Source organism: Daktulosphaira vitifoliae, unplaced genomic scaffold, assembly GCF_025091365.1.
Source record: "Daktulosphaira vitifoliae isolate Bord-2020 unplaced genomic scaffold, ASM2509136v1 Scaffold_3, whole genome shotgun sequence".
Classification (NCBI taxonomy): domain Eukaryota; kingdom Metazoa; phylum Arthropoda; class Insecta; order Hemiptera; family Phylloxeridae; genus Daktulosphaira; species Daktulosphaira vitifoliae.
The window spans coordinates 12,208,482-12,226,940 of NW_026099574.1; the positions used below are offsets into that span (position 1 = coordinate 12,208,482).

Genomic DNA, 18,459 nt, shown 5'->3' on the forward strand with positions numbered 1-18,459 from the left:
TCCATGTGGTAAAATATGAGATTATTCACAGTTTGTTCACAAGTGAATAAATATTTTTTTCGAATTAATCCTTAGTGTCCTGGTCGAGCTATCACGAAGTTTGGTACGGGTTATATGTGTTTTCTCTGAGGAGTCATTAATTATACGACAAACCCAGTTATTGAACGATCCACCCTGTGTGGGTATGACTAAAAAGCAACCGTTACGCCAACACCTACGTCTCGTCGATCTCATTGTGATTGAACGCATTATTCATAATAGTGCGCTGCCGAAGCTTTTTTTATGCTTTAAGACGACGCCTCTTTCGTTTATTATACATACATGTATATTGAATGAATGCAGTCATTGTGGTAAATAACTGGGAGTAGACTGAGCTTAAACAATTATTGTCGAAATAAACTGTAATCGTTTGTTAAGTAAAATGTATTTGTATTGCCGTTGAAAATTATCTTACAGAAACACGAGATGAAGAAAATTTTTTGTCGGCAAAATTGTTGATATTCATAGTGGTTTCTAAATGGGCAGTTATATACTTTAATTTTTTACAGTCCGATGTTTATTTACAAAATATTGATATTACAATTTTCTCTTTGCTAAAATTGTGTTCACTGAAAATTTATGGGATTCTGTCATGAGAATTTTGAAATGGTCGATTAGTTATTTATCTGTTTATATTGCTAGCCACACAATGAAAAAATAAGTTTATCGATTTTCTGTGATGTACTATTTATTAGTTATTACCCCAAATGCAACACGATACTGCGAAAGACATAACAAAATGTTGAGCTTGTGTATTCGATGGACATTGCATGGGTATTATGTCATAACTGTAGACATAATATTATATTTATTTGATCCGAACGGTAGATTTATGGTTTGGTTCTCCGGCCATATTTCAACTGGATCTGTTTATTTTTATTTCATATTATATATTTTATTTACGTACATGAAATATACATTATCAGACTCCACATATATTATACATTTATATGAATTGGGCAAAACGGATCAAACCCAAACTACCGGTGTGTTATCAAAAGGAAGGAAACAATAACGATTGTGGACTACGGTCGTTGTGTAGTAGTTATGCGAACAATAGTTAGCTCACTTGCCATTTTATAATGTTACACTTGATGTGATCCTACTGATTACCGAGCTGTAATACGTGTGAATAAATGCACTCCTTTATCTATTGTAATATTTATGACTATTAGTGAGCAATAAAAATCATTTATCAGATCAAAAAGATGGGCTGAAGTAATGTGTAACATCCTTAAAACACGGTGTTTAATAATTTTACCGAATTCCTTAAAAAAACAAACAAGAAAATTGGCAGTTTATAGATGAAACACAGATTCAAGAATTATGACATCGTTTATAACAATATGGCCATGAATCATATTTATACCTTCTAAACCTAAAATAATAACACAGGTGACTGTATTTGAAATTACGAAACTTTACACTATGTAAATATTTTTGTTCGCTGAATAAATTTCATACAAAACTTGCAATCCAGTTCTCGTGTCAACATTATTTTGCAAAGTTGTTTGGTGTTAACGCATGTCTGTTCAGTAACTTTAGACCAACTCTTCGTTAAATGTTATGCTTATAACAGATATGTTTACTCGAGTGTTGAAATCTAAGACACGCACGAGTTAAGAGGAAAATACATCGACATCCCTTGCAGTTGGATATTACTAAGCCGAAGGTGTATGAATGCAACTCGACTGTTACGACTTTGACATCAATCTTGGGACATCAACTATGAACTAACTCGGAACCCTTGGGATACGAAATGCTCATTAAATAGTTACGACGATAATAGAGTCTTCACAATACTCCGAGTCAATTATAAAGGCATTCTTCATAATTAGTAACAATAATTATTCAGCACAGTCGTCTCGTTGGTTTATTTCACCATTTTCAACTGTTTATTAATCATTCAAAAGGTACTACTGAAAGTAATGTTGCAAATACATAATTAACTTTTTGTTATTTTTTTTTTTTTAATTTTTTAACTCTTACAAACAAAAAAAAGCAATCTGGAAAGTGGCTCGTAAATGAATCGCTGAAGCTTTATCAATGATAGAACGCGCTTATCTTTGCTCATTAGTATCACTTTGTCATTTATAACAGCTGCTGGAAGAGCGTTGTCTAATGAATAATATCGTATGGCATTGAATAGCAGTTTCCTCGTTTTTGCACTCGGTTCGAACCCTTATATCCAAAATAGTATTTTAACCGAGTAAAAAACAGAATAAAAATAAGGCGGTCATTTGTTTTACTTTACGGCCCATCATCCAAGTTTATCATTTTTATTGCCATTGTAAATTTTTTGCGGCTTACCCCGATAGACCCAATGGTTTTTAGTGCGCAGTTGAAGCTTATGAGGTCCAGAGATCCGACAAGTTCTATTCCGGCACCGCGTTGGGCGTGAGAAGCCAAGCCAATGGATCATTGTCATTGTCGTCGGGAGGCCAACCGTCTCTAGAGCAGCGTTTCGTTGTACTGTATATTCACAAAGATTCTCGTGTATATTATAATAATGAAAATTCACCGTAGCCGAACGTTGAATTATTAAAAAACACATAGTCGTTTACTCACCGGTAATAATATGTTTTATTGCGCGTGCAAAGAATAAAACTCATATTGTTGTTATTAATTACATGGAGTGCTTCCACTTAATATTAGTTTTATCACTCGGTACCGCCGAGTTGCCAGACGTATGGCATGCGTAAGGATAAATTTTTCATTTTACCCGTCTCTTTTGTAATTACTGTATTATTCATAATAAAGCTCCAGCAGGGCCACTAGTAGATAACGCCTTGTACACGCGGAAATGGCCTCACGCGGTATGATGTACACACACGTGGGGAGTTGTGTCGGTTTTAATTGTGATTTGTTTTCACAAAGCCTATACCTTTGAAACGCGCACTGTGCGTGTAAACCTCCTAAACATCGGGTACAACACACAGCGATGACAACTTTGATAATTTATAAGTCGCGTTACTGATGTTCAATTTAGAACTAGAGGTAAAACGTAGCTCGTTGTATTGTCTTTGTGCGCTACTGTTGCAAGTTTGCCAGAAACAAGTTGGAGTTGCCGTTCAACGTGCGTTTTGGTATTCATAATGTTTTGTCATTAACCGTGCAGACATTGCAAGTACAACGGAAATGCCATATGCCTTTAATTCAACGCATTAATTACTTGTTCACCTACAAACATACGTCACGTCGCCCAGACAGTAACGATATAGTGTTGAAAGCATTAGCAAAAGATGAACCCAACGAAATTCGCGCACTGTCGACGGACGACAACAAAAAAATATAGTTTTGGACCTCGTTCGATTTAAAACAGAAAATTATACCGCGGTGTATTTTTAGTGAATAGATATCTTATATTTTTATTGCTGTGTAGAGTCGATATTATACGAAATTGTGACTCGAAAATAATATAAGGTTATTAGCCTAATTAAAAATGTAATTTTTTAATCGTTTACTTTAATGTTGTAAGAAATTTCAGGATTTGCGCAATAGCCTTTAATGATTGTATTATTTATAAATTAAACAAAAGGAAAAATGAAAAAAATTTAATATACATTCTTCTCATTCTTTTTTTATTTAAAAGCAAATACTTGTTCATATTTCAGTTATTTAAGCTCTATGTCTAATAAAGCTAGAATCAATGTGATCAAAAGTTACAAAAGCTTTAAGAATAATGAAAAAAATGATCATAGTGTTTTGTTGGTATTTTCATTACGTTGCTTTAACACCCGTAGGCTAATAAAAGATATAATATTACACCTACTGTAAGTCGTACATTATTATTATTATTTTCATAGAATATGAATCAGATAATGATAAAAATTGTACTCGACCAAAAACATTAATGATTTGAACTTCATTAAATTATAATATCAATTAAAATACGTCTAGTGCAATTTTTTAAAATATTAAAATAAATAAATAATTTAGCATTTATTGAAAGTGAGGACATTTTTTTTAAAACGCAAATTTATATTTTTAAAAGAATAAGTGTAGTGTCTGTTGGCTACGCAGTCTAGTTTCGAAATTATAAATACACCTATATATACTAACCATAATTGTATTTGTTATTAAAGCCTTGAGAATTAGCCAAAAGAAATATAAACGAGAAAAAAGTTTTTCGTAAAAACCTAAAAACAACGACAATTTTATAATTATTATTATAATTTATTCCGTTATAATTTCTCGAGCGTCGAATCAGACGTTTTACAAACGGTAAAAGGAATATGCAAAATTAAAATAATTTCCTGCAGAATAAAGTTTTTGGTTCCATCTGATTAAAATATATTATGCACTATAATTCTTCTAAGAGACAATTAGAAAAACTTCAGAAAATATATTTAATACAGAAAAATGTACTCTCATAGAACAATCATAGAGTAAATGAAATTAAATAATGTTCACATCGTGATCTGTGCTCAAGTATAGAGTTATTAAAGAAAATATTATATTATTTGTTATTAAAAAAGTTTTTCAATATCATGCTTTATTAGTAATATCTTCTAAAACAATACAGTAAAAGTTCGAATAAAATTTTTCATACATCTATTACTCTTTTCAAAAATTGTCAAGTTTTATGGACATGTAAATGTTAGATAGTACCTTTTAAATTTTATTTTGAACTATTGTTAAGTTTCAACCATTAGATAACCAACAAAATAGTAAAATCATTGCAATCGAGTATAAGAGAAATATAAAAAAAACCATTTATATGTTAGTGTGTTACTAAGTTTAGATTATTCCATAAAGACTCTCGTGCGCACTCATTGGCTTGCTATTGTATTAATCACAAAACTTTTAAAACAATATAAACATCTGTATACCTAATTCGTTTGCTCTTTGTTATTCCATCATGATTAAATTAAGCTATTACATTTACAGTCCTTAAATTTAAATATATATACTTATATGAACTGCTAATTATCAGATCGATTAAGTTTGATATAAGTTCATTTTTAAATTAAGGTATTAAGAACATACGTGCTTGGATAAAAAATTTAAGATATTTATTAATTATTGTTTATGACCATTCAATAAAATAACATTATAGGAAGAGCGATTCATAATTTTATAATTGAGTAAGCTAGAATAAAAAAAAATTTTAATTATTTTAAAAATTAATTTAAAGATAAAATCACTACCATCTGAACTTAATCCAAAAGTATAAAAATACTACGGTATAGTAATATTATGAAAAATAATAATAAAAATTTATCTCATCTATGAGCTACATTAATTTCAAAGTTTTAAATACTTTGCAAAACATTAAAGTTGATTTTATATAAGATAGTTAAAAGTCGTGTCAATACGAAGTGTAATTTCAGCTATTTTTAGGAACAAATTTCATTAAATAATATAAATTGACTGTTACGTGTATTGTGAAATTATTCTAATTCAAATTGTTGAGCGTATTTTATTAAATTATTTTACATAAGCCTATAATTCTCAAAAAAGAGTTTTGAATTAAATTATTTTATAAAAATTTTGAATATTTTTTTTTTAAATATAGTATGATAAAAAAATAATAAAGAACATTTTTTATAATCATATTATAGTTTAATAAATAATTAATTCTTAAAAAACTATAAATTAGATGTAAATAACAGAATTTGTTATTCAAAAATGAAAAAGGAATAAAAATTCGGTTTCATTTTTCACGGTTTAATTCGATTCACCTAAAACCGTTAAACTAACCAAAATAGATGGAAATTTCAAAGGAAATCCATTAATTTCCACATACGAGATATTTGTCAGCTTCGATGGAAAGACAAATGAAATCAATTCTGTCGGTGTAACATGAAAATTTAACTTCTCTCAAAAGCGTACAGGTAATCAAAGGATTTGCGAAGGTACCTTCATTCTTGTACCACACACATTTCCCTTCCCCAAAGATTGTTCAATGAATCACGCAAGGAATTAGCCTTTATTTTACCACTACAACGTCGAATATAAATAGGTTTTGTATTTTGTTTTATATTCGAGTACCCAGCTGTTGAGCCATTCACTTCAGGCAGTAATAAATTTTTGTATCGATTTTTCTAGTTAATACTAAATTAGAAAGCTTAATGATATTAAGTGTATTTTATTTATTTATTAATCATTTATGCACTCGTACTAAGTATTATCGTTTTTTAATGACCTTAAACCTTTTTAGAACAAACATAATTCCTCCTCGGAGATGTTAGGATTTTTTATTTGTCCAATGACATTTGATTGAGGTAAAGTTCACACGACTTTAGTTTATAGCAAAGTAATTTGAATACATAAAAAAAAATTGCGTACATAATAAATTTAATTAAATTATAAAATAAATTTTTTTATCCCTTAATAATTATTTTCAATCATTTATATATATAATTAAAAATCAACGTAATATTTGGTATATTTGATCCAGCCAATTAAAAAAAACACTTAAGTACTATCCCATTCATTTTGGTATTCTCATATATTTTTCTTATCGTTATTAACGAGCAAAATGATTAAGGAACGTGTTCCACGCTCTGTGACTATTTCTCGGTTGACAATGATTCAACTCTAATTGATGTGGTCTGAGATAAACACAATACTGATTAATTTATCTGAGCGCTGACATCGAAATTAATTCTTTATTTTGGGTCAAATATTTAGGAATATACATTTTTTTAGATATCCTCTATTACTCCAACAATGGATCCATTGGTATTTCTATATTATTTTAATTAACTCAAAGTTTTCACTTTTTTAAACCTTTCATGGAGTGATCAACGCTGCAAATTAAATTATAAAAACTTTATCAAATATAATGTTACTTTCAATCTAACTAATTAAATTATTGAACATATAATTGAATAAATTTTATTCGTTTTTTAAATATGTTATGATATTTAAAAGAAAAAAAAATTTGTTGTTTGAACACCAAAAACTCATTAGTCATCGATTGAAAAATTTTAAGTAGCATTTACAGAAAAAATGATTTTTTGCTCTAGACATATTAGCCAATGATTGATTAATAAGAAGAAAAAAAAAATTTAACCATACAACATTTAACAATTCTTCTACGAATCATCAAATACTCATTTATCAGTACAAAAATTAATGAAAAAATATTGTTTTCAGAGTTCACACAAATGAATGGGCCGACAATTTTCGTGGGGTTGGCCATACTTGTGATGTTTGCCAACTCCGGTTCTTGTTGTCAACTTTCTGAGTTCATGTGCGAGACGGGATACTGTGTGCCCCTAGATAAATTCTGCAATGGGTACGACGATTGCGGAGACAAGTCTGATGAGCCTCCTTACTGTTCGCGTAAGTCTTTATTTTAGAAATAATTCATCAATGTATTGGAAAATTAGAATTGTTTAAAAAAAAAAAAAATTGTACACCGAATAAATAGTTGGATAACGTATTGTTGTTTAGCCTCATGAGAACAACTTGGAGCATTCAATAGACAATATACCAGTATGAGTTGTCTTCATCCATCACACACATTGTGTATATTAAGTGTCTTTTGGGTTGAAGTCTGAAGATAAATTATTATATTACCCAAGGATCCTTATATTATTTCATGTGCGAATACTATGATAGGGTTTTTTTATGAACCTTGCGTACGATGACACAACATATTATAATGATATTACAGTTTTTCGTTGGGCCTCGAGTTTCAACACCCATATGAGTTAACTTTTTAGTAAAAAAAAAAATTTTTTTTTTTTTTTGATAAATTCAACTTTTCCATTTAATCGCTGTCTTGTGCGATTTTTGTCTTATACTATTATAATAAAACTATTATATAAACATCACCCTACCATATCATAATAAGATGTACAAGTTACATTTTCCATGCCATGCGACATTATAATATCGAGTGTTGTCAACTTCTGTTATCCTAAATGAACAACTTTGCTTTGCAATATGTCTTACACCAAACACATCTTTTTTATATTATATTTAATCGCATTGATTTCAATTGTTCTTAGTTGTAAAAATGTTTTTTGCGTTTTTATTTTGAAGTGAATTTATTTAATATCTGAAGTATTTATCAATTTTAGTGCAAGTATTATTACACTCCGTTGTTTATGCGAAATAAAACGGACACCGATTTCATTACTTACATGTATATAATTTTCTCTACTGATTATTCTACACCTTAAAAATCTATACCTCTTGTTTCTTTTGTTATCAAATAATTATAATAATTATTGACAGTATTATCTTATTGTGCCTAAAAGATATGATATAAAGTAATATCATTATTTTTATTTGTAAACCCATAGGTGACACCTGTCATTTCCATTTCATACGTGTCTTGAATACCCTCTTGACAATTGTTGTGAAACAATTACTCTCTATCCGTAGCTTTTATGAGACTATTACTGAGGTGTCAATAACCAAAATTGGCCCCTTACAATTGCCATATTTCAAAATTTCTTTTCTCGTGATTAAAATTCGATAAATTTGTATTTTATTCATCGACATATAATTAAATACATAGTCAAGGGTTTTTTTGTTCACAATGTATAATCAAGGTATTGTTTACCGATTTCATGAATACTTTAAGTAATTGATGTTAATCCTTACAGATATCATATTATAACAAAAGTATTAATACCAGTAAATAAAACAAGTATTTTTTTAAAAAGTTAACTATAAAAAAAATAACGAAACATTACAAACAATTATTAATACCTAAAAAAATGTCATAAAATAAATTATACTTTAATAAATTTGTTTTTTATTTTTGAGAACTAAAAATACGTTTGTTACAAACGATAATTTTTAAAATTCATGATTCTTTCAAGCAGTACCTATGACATACATGATTTTGCGAAAAAATTATTAAACAATTTAAATATCAAGGATTATTAGAATCATTCATTTGTGGTATAATAATCATCATTTATAATAATGTCATTTTAATTTTTATCTGTACTATACATTGATTTTTACTTTACTACAAATCTGCAGTAAATATTTCTTACTATAAAATATTTCAATTTATTTTAAACCGTAAATATATATATATATATATATATATATTATTAAAAAAAAACAATTTTTTGTATTAACATTTAATACTCCGAGTTCGAAGGAACCCAGGTTAGCTGTTTTAATCCTGTTTGAAGTCTTAAGTAACATCGAATCCACAAAAAACCTTCCAACTTTAACATCTTTTATAAAAGCCTCATCAGCATATTTTGTGACATTTTTATGTTCGTATTTAGGTTTTTATGTCAAACATAATAAACTTAACCATTTATTATACATTGTGTTCATAGTTCGTAAAATATAAGGGTTTAATATAACATAGATGTAAATTTTTTTAATACTCTAAAAAATACCTTGAACATTTTTTTCTTGTCAGTCATTTATCCTCTCGTTTTCGTTATGATAAAATTCGTGTAATTGAGTTTACCGTACAATTTTGAATATCTAAAATAGAAATAGTTCAAAACGATTAAAGTGATCTTATGCACTAAAGAGAAACTTATCTTTACTTTTTAATATTTTACTGTCATTGAAGTTACCACCGATTCGTTAGCACATTTATAATTTTCATCTTTAATAATAACAGCAAGTACAATTACATAAATTAAAAACTGAGATTTAACAAATGCAAATACTACTAAGATTAATAATTCCTGACTAAAATTAATTTCAATAAAATAAACACTTTTATAAGCCAAATGTCAGCTGTTAATGTCAGATGATACTTTATTTCAAATAAAAGGCACTATGAGTATGCAAATTAATACATTTCTGTACTCATAACACTACGATCGTATCTTAGATTTCATGTTTACTTTCTATTACAATCAAAAACTGTAAATGAAAATTGCAAATAGCGCAAATATTCTATTTCTGTAGTATAAAATAATATATTTAAATTAATATCTTGGTTACATTCATTCATCTAAAATAAAAAGTATGAATTTTACGCTTTTATAAATTTAATTGAGTTAACAGTTCAGTTTGAAATTTTATCTAACATGTTTGGCAATATCCTAATATATTCTACGAGTTATAATAAATTTAAAGGAAATAAAAAAGTATGCTTCACTAATGTTATTTTTATACTTGACTCTTGTGAAATAAATGTAGATAAAATCTATGTTCAATATAGTAATACACATATTTCTCAAAAGAAAATATTTAAAATAATGACCAGACTATAACAATAAATAATACTACGTAACAAAGCTGAACGGTTATGAAATAATGGAATTTATAAACCTCGTAAAACTATTTGATTCTATGAAAGAAATTATGGTTCACAATTTCACTATCTTAGTAGTTTATCGTATACTGTCACTCAATCATATTTGTGTCCGTTTAAGATGTTTTTAAAATGCTCTGCTTGGAGAAAAAAATTGAAACAATCTAAAGATTTTTTGAAGTTCTCTTGTTAGTTTCAAATTTAATAATAGGTAACTTATAATAGTAAAATTGTATGATAAGAGCGTACTTTTAAATAATAGAGCACAGATTTTTCCTTTAACAATTCATTTATCTTTAAACATTTCAAACATGATTTAAACATATTTTAAATGCCTTTAATTTGTTAATATTAATATTTTCAGAAAAAATATACAAAAATATATAAGAAATATATACAATATATAAAAAGAACAAATTTTGTTCATAAATAAAATAAAATTATCAAATATCATTTTAATATTTTATATTAGTCGTATTTTATATTTAAGTATTTGGAATATTGACTATAAAAACAAACAAATTAATAGGATTGTATAGCGCTGTCTGTTTACCCAGATAATATATTTTTATTCAAAGACACTAATGTAATAGTAATCATTACATAAGTTGATTAACAATACAGAGTGATTTTTTTATCATAACCCACTCAATTACTTATAGAATAATAATAATTAAAAAAAATTTTTTTATTATTATCTTTAGTTACACATTATTCTTGAATTATTAACTATGTAATACTTTTTAAGTTCATCCCTTATGCCTGGTAAGGGTGTCAACTTTGTTTTTTTAAATGGTAACACATATTTTTAATTTAATAAAATGTTTGAGTTATTAATTTAATAGTAAATGGAATTTGAATTTTTAATAAAACTTAATTTGTTTATTAGATATAAACATTTAAAGTTTCAAATTTTTAAGTTAATATATAGGTATAATACACAAGCGATTACAAATACAGGTAGCTAATTGGTTTTTTATGATATTGCTATCACAGTCACGGATTGTTTATTATCAATTATGACTATCAATAGATATACTTTTTGTATTGTCAGTTAGTGTATTTATAAACTCACAATAATGTACCTTACTATCAAGTATTACATAGTTAATAATTCAAGAATAATGTGTAACTAAAGATAATAATAAAAAAAATTTTTTAAATTATTATTATTCTATAAGTAATTAAGTGGGTTATGATAAAAAAATCACCCTGTATAGTTATTAAATTATTAAGAGCATTTCCCAATAGAAAACAGTTTTCAATGGTAATTTTTATGCATTTCGGAATTTTTGATTCCGAAAATGAGTTTAAAATTGTTCAATAAGTTATTGTTTTTGATATATTACTTTTATTTTTTAATTTCGAATGTATTCAAGCTTTTAAGGTTACCTATCTTTTGCGATCAAAACTGAAAATTCCTTTTTTATTGTTGGACAGTATAATTAATGAAATGTTGATAATTAAAATCAAATTAATAAAAAAAAACACTATTTTTTATTTATTTACTTTAAACATTTTTTTGAATATATAAAAACTAGACTGATGTTTGTCATCTATAAAGCATAAATAATTTTTAAATTGAAAACTATAGAATTTATCAAAGGTTTTTTTATTAAATAAATTTTAAACGCGAGCATTATAATAGAACTTACTATGATTTTTCTCAGTGTATTATTTTATAATTGAATAATATGATTGGATCAATATTTCGGAACGAAAGCTGGTTTTGCAATAGAGGCCAACCATTTACTTATTCTTTGTTCCCTGTGAGATTTTTCATTAACGATATTGGATCGACTAATACGTCGACAATGGTATATAATACACCTTTATTTATTGTTTCTTTTGCTTGTTTAAGTTACTCGCGACTGACCTGGTTGGGTTAGCTATCGAGGAAAACGGTTCGAGATTTGATGAAAAACTTATCAGCCAAAATTAAAGTAACGCCGGACGCTTTTATAAAAATTGAAAATCCACCAAATTCTCTTAGCGCTTACATCTATCTCTCCAATTCGTCTGTACTAACATTTAACTTGCAGCATTCATATTGACGAAAAGTTATTACGGAAGTTCTCTGGGGCCAAATCAAACCGACCGGAGGTCGAGTAAATGGACCAGCCACAGACGTTTAAAGCTTCCGTCCGATTGTTAATCGATCATGAACCCGGAAAACGATACCAATGAACACTTATATATGTTTATACGTGCGTGTATACGTGTACACGTAAATGACAATCACGATAGTAGACAATAGAGAAACATTAAGTGCAGTAAAAGTTACACTGTCTGCAAACGGGACATTTCCTTAAACTGCTGACAGGCATAAATATTAATGGAATATATTTCACCTGAGTAATTAAATTACATTGAAATCCTAAACCGAACGACTAATGTATACTTTTACGTTTAATCTTTCCGAGTTGTTACTTCGCACGCACTTGTGCAACGTCTCTTGTTCAGGTTTAGATCATGTAACATCAAAAATCATGTAGACGGCAATATTAATAATTCGTAATGATATTTTTGTACAAATTTCTTTTACGATTTCCAATATAAATTATTCGATTCTAATAATTATTATAATAATTATAATTATTTTTTTAACGTCCTTAATAATAATGTCAAAGTTTTTCTGATGTTTTTTGTGTATTAAATTACAATAAAAATCTTTTTTATATAAAAAAAAAAAGGTTTTAGATAAAATTAAGCGTCTGTGCTACTAAACGATTTTGCTTACATTTATCCATTAAATACTTTTAACGAGTTGTCTTTGAATATCTATTTTCCTGAATTACAATTTTTTTAAGATCTACAAAAGAAATCACAATAAAAGAAAATTTTCATATTAGTATAAGTGTTAAAAAGTTAATACAATAATAAAGGGACGTGAGAGATATATTTAATTTCTTTTGAAACCAATTATTATTTTCTATTGTTTTTTTTCGTATTCCGTATTGTATGTGAGTTGCTTAAAAATAAATTACTCGCTCTTGACAGCTTTTGTTTAATATACAATTTGTAATATCCCTTTTTGAAGAAAAGAAAAGATTTTAGTTTTATACTTCGATCATTTCTTTTTTAACGCTGGTTCATATTTCAAGTGCATACAATACTTTTTTACTTTGAAAAATAATTAAATAAGGTTATTTTGTCACAAAAGATAGTCTTTAAATTAGGTTTACTCATAGATAAATATATTTTATTGATTAAAAAAATATTATACAATAATTATTCTTAACATTAATATGTATGTAAGATACAAATTAATACTATTAAAATTGTTATATTTAAAAAATAAAATAGAACTATGCCGAGAATAATTTTAAACCAAAAGTATATTTAAAATATTTAAATGGAAAAGTCACCAAAAAAAGAAAATTTTAAATCATGTTAACTATGTTACCATCATCAGAAGTAAACACATACTGAAACTTCGACCTAAAAAGACATGGTTATATACTCCTGGTGACGTCATCACCTTGTCAATTATGATGTCACATAATACTGGTGTAAACAAGTTTTAATTGTGTATTTTAAAATGCGTTTAGATCCCAATTAATAAAATTATTTTTATTTTAAACATTTATATTACCACTATTATATTAAGTTCTTTCTAATTATTTACGTTTTTAATTAGCTGTATACATGATTGTTCAGGTACAGGAGATTTATCAATTTCTTGATTTTTAATGTTTCTTAAATGTTTTTTGAAAATTGATCACTATGTTTTCATTTGTTTTATCTACGTAAAATTTATCACAACTTTCATATTGTATTTTATAAATGCCCGATTTTCCTTCTTTTACTTTATTTTTAGTGTTACCTAATTTCATTAGATACTGGAATTCTTAAAAATTTTAGATAGACCATTCGAAATAATTTAATATAGACCACTTAATCATCTTTTTATCCACACTAATAAACGTACTAACTGCCCTTCAAACTAATTTGACATTATATTTTTATCATACCATTAAATCTAGATATTTATTTTATAATCTCTTGTTTTTTATCAAAATCTATTTGGTTCATTAGAATATTAACTAATCTTAAAACTTTACTATTAGAAGTTGTAATTTTTTGTTACTAACTGTAGTTTCAATTATTAGGAATACATCAGAACGTGTGTGTATTTTTCAAATCAATTTTTATTTATTACTGCAAATTTATTTCTCCATAGAGAATTTATTTGAAAATTTTAAACAAGAAAATGGCTGTAGTTCTGTGTTATTATATAGTGCAGTAATCTATATAATATATAGATTTTTATATTTATGCGATATATTAAACTTAAAACTTAGTAAACATTTAACATAAAAAAAACATTAAAAACATATGCTTTGATTGATGACTCATAATTATAAAATTATATTTCCAAATCTATATTTTTTAAAACAAAGGTAAACTATTACAAATGGCTTTTTTTTATGAGATGAGACTACTTTTGTAGTTTTTATTCAATGAGTATTATAAAAATAGTCTCAACACATTTTTAAAATTTAAGTGACTTGTGATAGGCTACCTCTGGTGTACATAGTTAAGAGAATGTTATTACATTTTTAATAGTTTGTTATTTAAGTAAACAACTAAAAAAAAATATATCATAACATACTACAATAGAATATTATTTTTAATAATATTTAATATATATTTATTTATTTAATTTGAAAAATCAATACAAAACGAAAAAATTTAATATTAAATATAAAAATTTAAGTATAAATATGTAAATCAAGTATTTTATACTAAAAAAATAATTATTTGATATATAATTTAATTGTTCTAAAAATTGTTTCTTATATAAATATCACTATTTTTCCGTATTTAATCTGCGCCAACAACAATTAAACAACTTCGGCGATACCAAAATTAATATTTTATTTTAAAACAAAAATTGGAAAGCTTTATAACTTTTGTACCAAACGGTGGTATCATTAGTAGTGATGGTTTTATTACTCAGTTATTTTAGTAAAACAAAGTATCGTAAATATACTAAAGTGAATTAACATTGTCATCGAATCCACTTCGTTTCCGAGTCTTTTGTTTATATAACACATAAACTTCTGATACTCACCAAGGGAGTAGAGACTAAAAATTTAACTTTTCAACCAATCATTTCATTAGGTCTTAAGTTTTATGTACACGACGTTGGGCCCAAAAGTTTGGTGATTAGTTTACTTGTTACGATAAAAACTCTTTCATGCGATCGATTTCTACATCCTAGAACCGTTAGATCCAATGTTCTTTGTAGAATTAAAACAATTATAAATGAAATCATAAGTAAATTGGTAATATGTGTAATAAAAAAAAAAATTCTAATGCAAATGTTTATCTCAAATTTAATAAGTAAAACACAAAAATTATCTTCTAGATAAAATAAAATAACATTATTAAATAAAATATTTAGCATCTTCATTTATTTAGTACTTGAAATAATTATTATACCTAGTATAGTTATTATAGTTATAACTATAAAACCAAAGATTTAAATTAAAATAAGTATGTTTTTATTCTAGTAGGTTATAAAAGTTTGACAAAATATGAAAGATTAGATTAAAACACAAATTCATTAACACAGTCTATTACTCAAAATGTAGTCCCCCATTTATACTGAAATTACTAATATTGCAATATAATTATTTTGATTATATTTAAAAATATGTGTGGTATAACGGTCGATTTAAACATTTATGAAATATAAAAAATGCATTGAATTTAAAAACGCTTATTAGTTAAATTTTCGTAAGGTTTAATTGATTAAAAGATAACAAACGCACAGCAACTGTGTCTTATTGTGTAAACTATTATAGTTAAATATATCGTTTAACTTATTATTAAATTTGTATATATCTTTCGTCTTATTTAAATAAACTTAAAAATATTTTTGTTTCTGTAAACACAAAATTAAACATATGTACTTAAGTAATATAAATGTTATGTTATCGTATTATGTTCTTATACAAACGTATAAAACATAAAGCTGAATAAAAAGATCAATGAATTACGTTATACCTTGTTTTGTTTTGTCATTATACTAAGCAGCATAAATGACTCTAAAATAAAGTATTATGTATAAGATCATAGGCGGAAATAGATTAAAAATTTGGGAGGGCTAACAATATATTCTGATATTCCCCTTAAAATATGTTTTTATATAACAATAAATATAATTTTAAAATTATTATTTCAATTTATTAATACTCTATTTCCACTAGTATTGTTAGTCTTAGTAATCAAAAAAATCCCACTTTTAAATGGATTTTATTTAAAAAGTTGTGTCTATCGTTGATAATGGTAACATTGTTGCCGGTATCCGTGATTTTTTTATTAATTTTTGTGATTTTTGAGTAAAATAATTTTTACATTTCTTAGTTTTAAATTAAAATTTGAAATTTAAATTGTTGGTTGAAAAAGGTGGTAATGAGAACTCAATAATACGTGATTTAATATTTGTCACACTCGATGTAAACAGCATTGCCAAACTTACCTTTAAAATTATTGAACGTGAAAATTTCCTTGGCCAAATTTTTAGAATAGTAAACATTTATAATAAAATAGAGAACTTGTTAAGCATGTAAAAGAAATAATTTATAAAGTAATGCACCGAGAGTATCAATTTGTTATTTACTATCTTTTTTTTAGCTTAAAGTGACGTATTGGGGTAGTTCTACAATTTTATTACAATAGAATGCCCAATCTTCAAATTACACTGAATGTTATGACCTTATAGACTCACTGTATATAAACGTCTACAAATTAACATTATGATATAGTTCAGTTGTCGGTTAAGACGGGCCAAGTTACGTTTTCAATGGTATCGGGTAGTGTGTGAACCGATAAGTTTTTCTTCTAAATAATAATATGATTAATGGAAGAAAAAGTCTAACGGCGGCAACCACTCGTCCCTTTTAAAGGCAATGAATCTGTATTTTTCTCTCGTCCAAACATCTTTATATATAATATATATTTATACATGTGTGTATTAGTATCTATAGCCATGGCCACATGTTCAGATGGATGTTCAAAGACTGGAAAAGATAAATCACGGGCGCGTTACTTTACGGGTAACATTTTGTTGTCCGGTCGTTTCGAGTTTTCTACCCCAGGGCTGTTTAATACGATAATATACGACCAATATTATATAGATGTTTGTCAATAAACTCCACAGAAATCGGCTTTATTTATAAATAGCGCAATACTATAATAATATTCCATGCCATCATATTGCCCTCTAATGATTCATAAATGTACACAGATGTTTTACACCTTATATGTATAATGCTTTAAAAAATTATAAAACATAAATTTAACCCAATACTCTTTGCGTTCGAAACATAAGTTCTACGTAAGGCTTAATTTTTATTTAAGAGTGTCATAGTATTTGAAATTGTTCTCAAATAACAGTATTTCTTTGATTTCAGAAATATTTTGTGTAAAACATAGACGAGTTGTTGCTCTGCTTTTTAGAATTCAAAATTATGAAAAGAAACTTAATAAAAAAAAAACCATTTCGTGAGCTCATTTCACGTGCGGTTATTTATTTATATATTTTTTTGTCACCCTCACGTTTTACGGTTAAACGGTCGTAATAAAATATAAGATGGTCCAAAATATACCTGCCATTTAATAGTACCCGATGGCAGAAACGTACGGCTGTGACGCGGAGATGTGTTTAAACTCTATGCAAATAATAATAAAATCGGAGACGGTCACTGCGAAGGCTGAGGAAAAGGGTAAAGCGAATAATGTTATTTCACAATAATCAAAACTCGGACCTTCGTCGGACCGACGTTGCAAAGATAAATACAAACACATATTCAATGCGCAATAATGTACGTGACTCGATAGTCTAAGGAGACCTAAAACTTTCCTATTGTTATAATACGTATGCATTACAGTTTTTTATCGAGAGAAAAACTTATCACCATCGGTTTGCCAGAAAGATAAAGGAAACATCAAGAAAATATCATTTAAATTTTTACTTCTAAGGCATAACAAAATTTTTTTTTTTTTCATCGAGTGTTTTCTTAAGCTCCTACGGTGTACTCGCTGGAATTTTATAATAATAACAACGAGTGTCTATATAAGCAACACGACGCTTCAGATAATTCTCTTCGGTTAAAAAATAATTGCACGGCACCGTCAATGACTTTTCTTCGTCTTTTAACCGTCGTCATTGGCCGCCATCATCTGAGGAATAAAATTATCATTTGAAG

The 18,459-nt window shown here is 26.9% G+C and overlaps 1 protein-coding gene across 9 annotated transcripts in view; it reads left to right on the forward strand.

Moving 5' to 3' along the window:
• Window positions 1-18,459, forward strand: part of LOC126900213 (uncharacterized) — a 136,704-nt gene that overhangs the window by 90,549 nt on the left and 27,696 nt on the right. For all 9 annotated transcript variants that reach the window (XM_050675735.1, XM_050675732.1, XM_050675738.1 and 6 more), the window contains one exon: window positions 7,144-7,332. In XM_050675735.1, coding sequence (XP_050531692.1) covers window positions 7,155-7,332 — 178 coding nt within the window. In that variant the 5' untranslated portion in view covers window positions 7,144-7,154. The remainder of the gene's footprint in view (window positions 1-7,143; window positions 7,333-18,459) is intronic.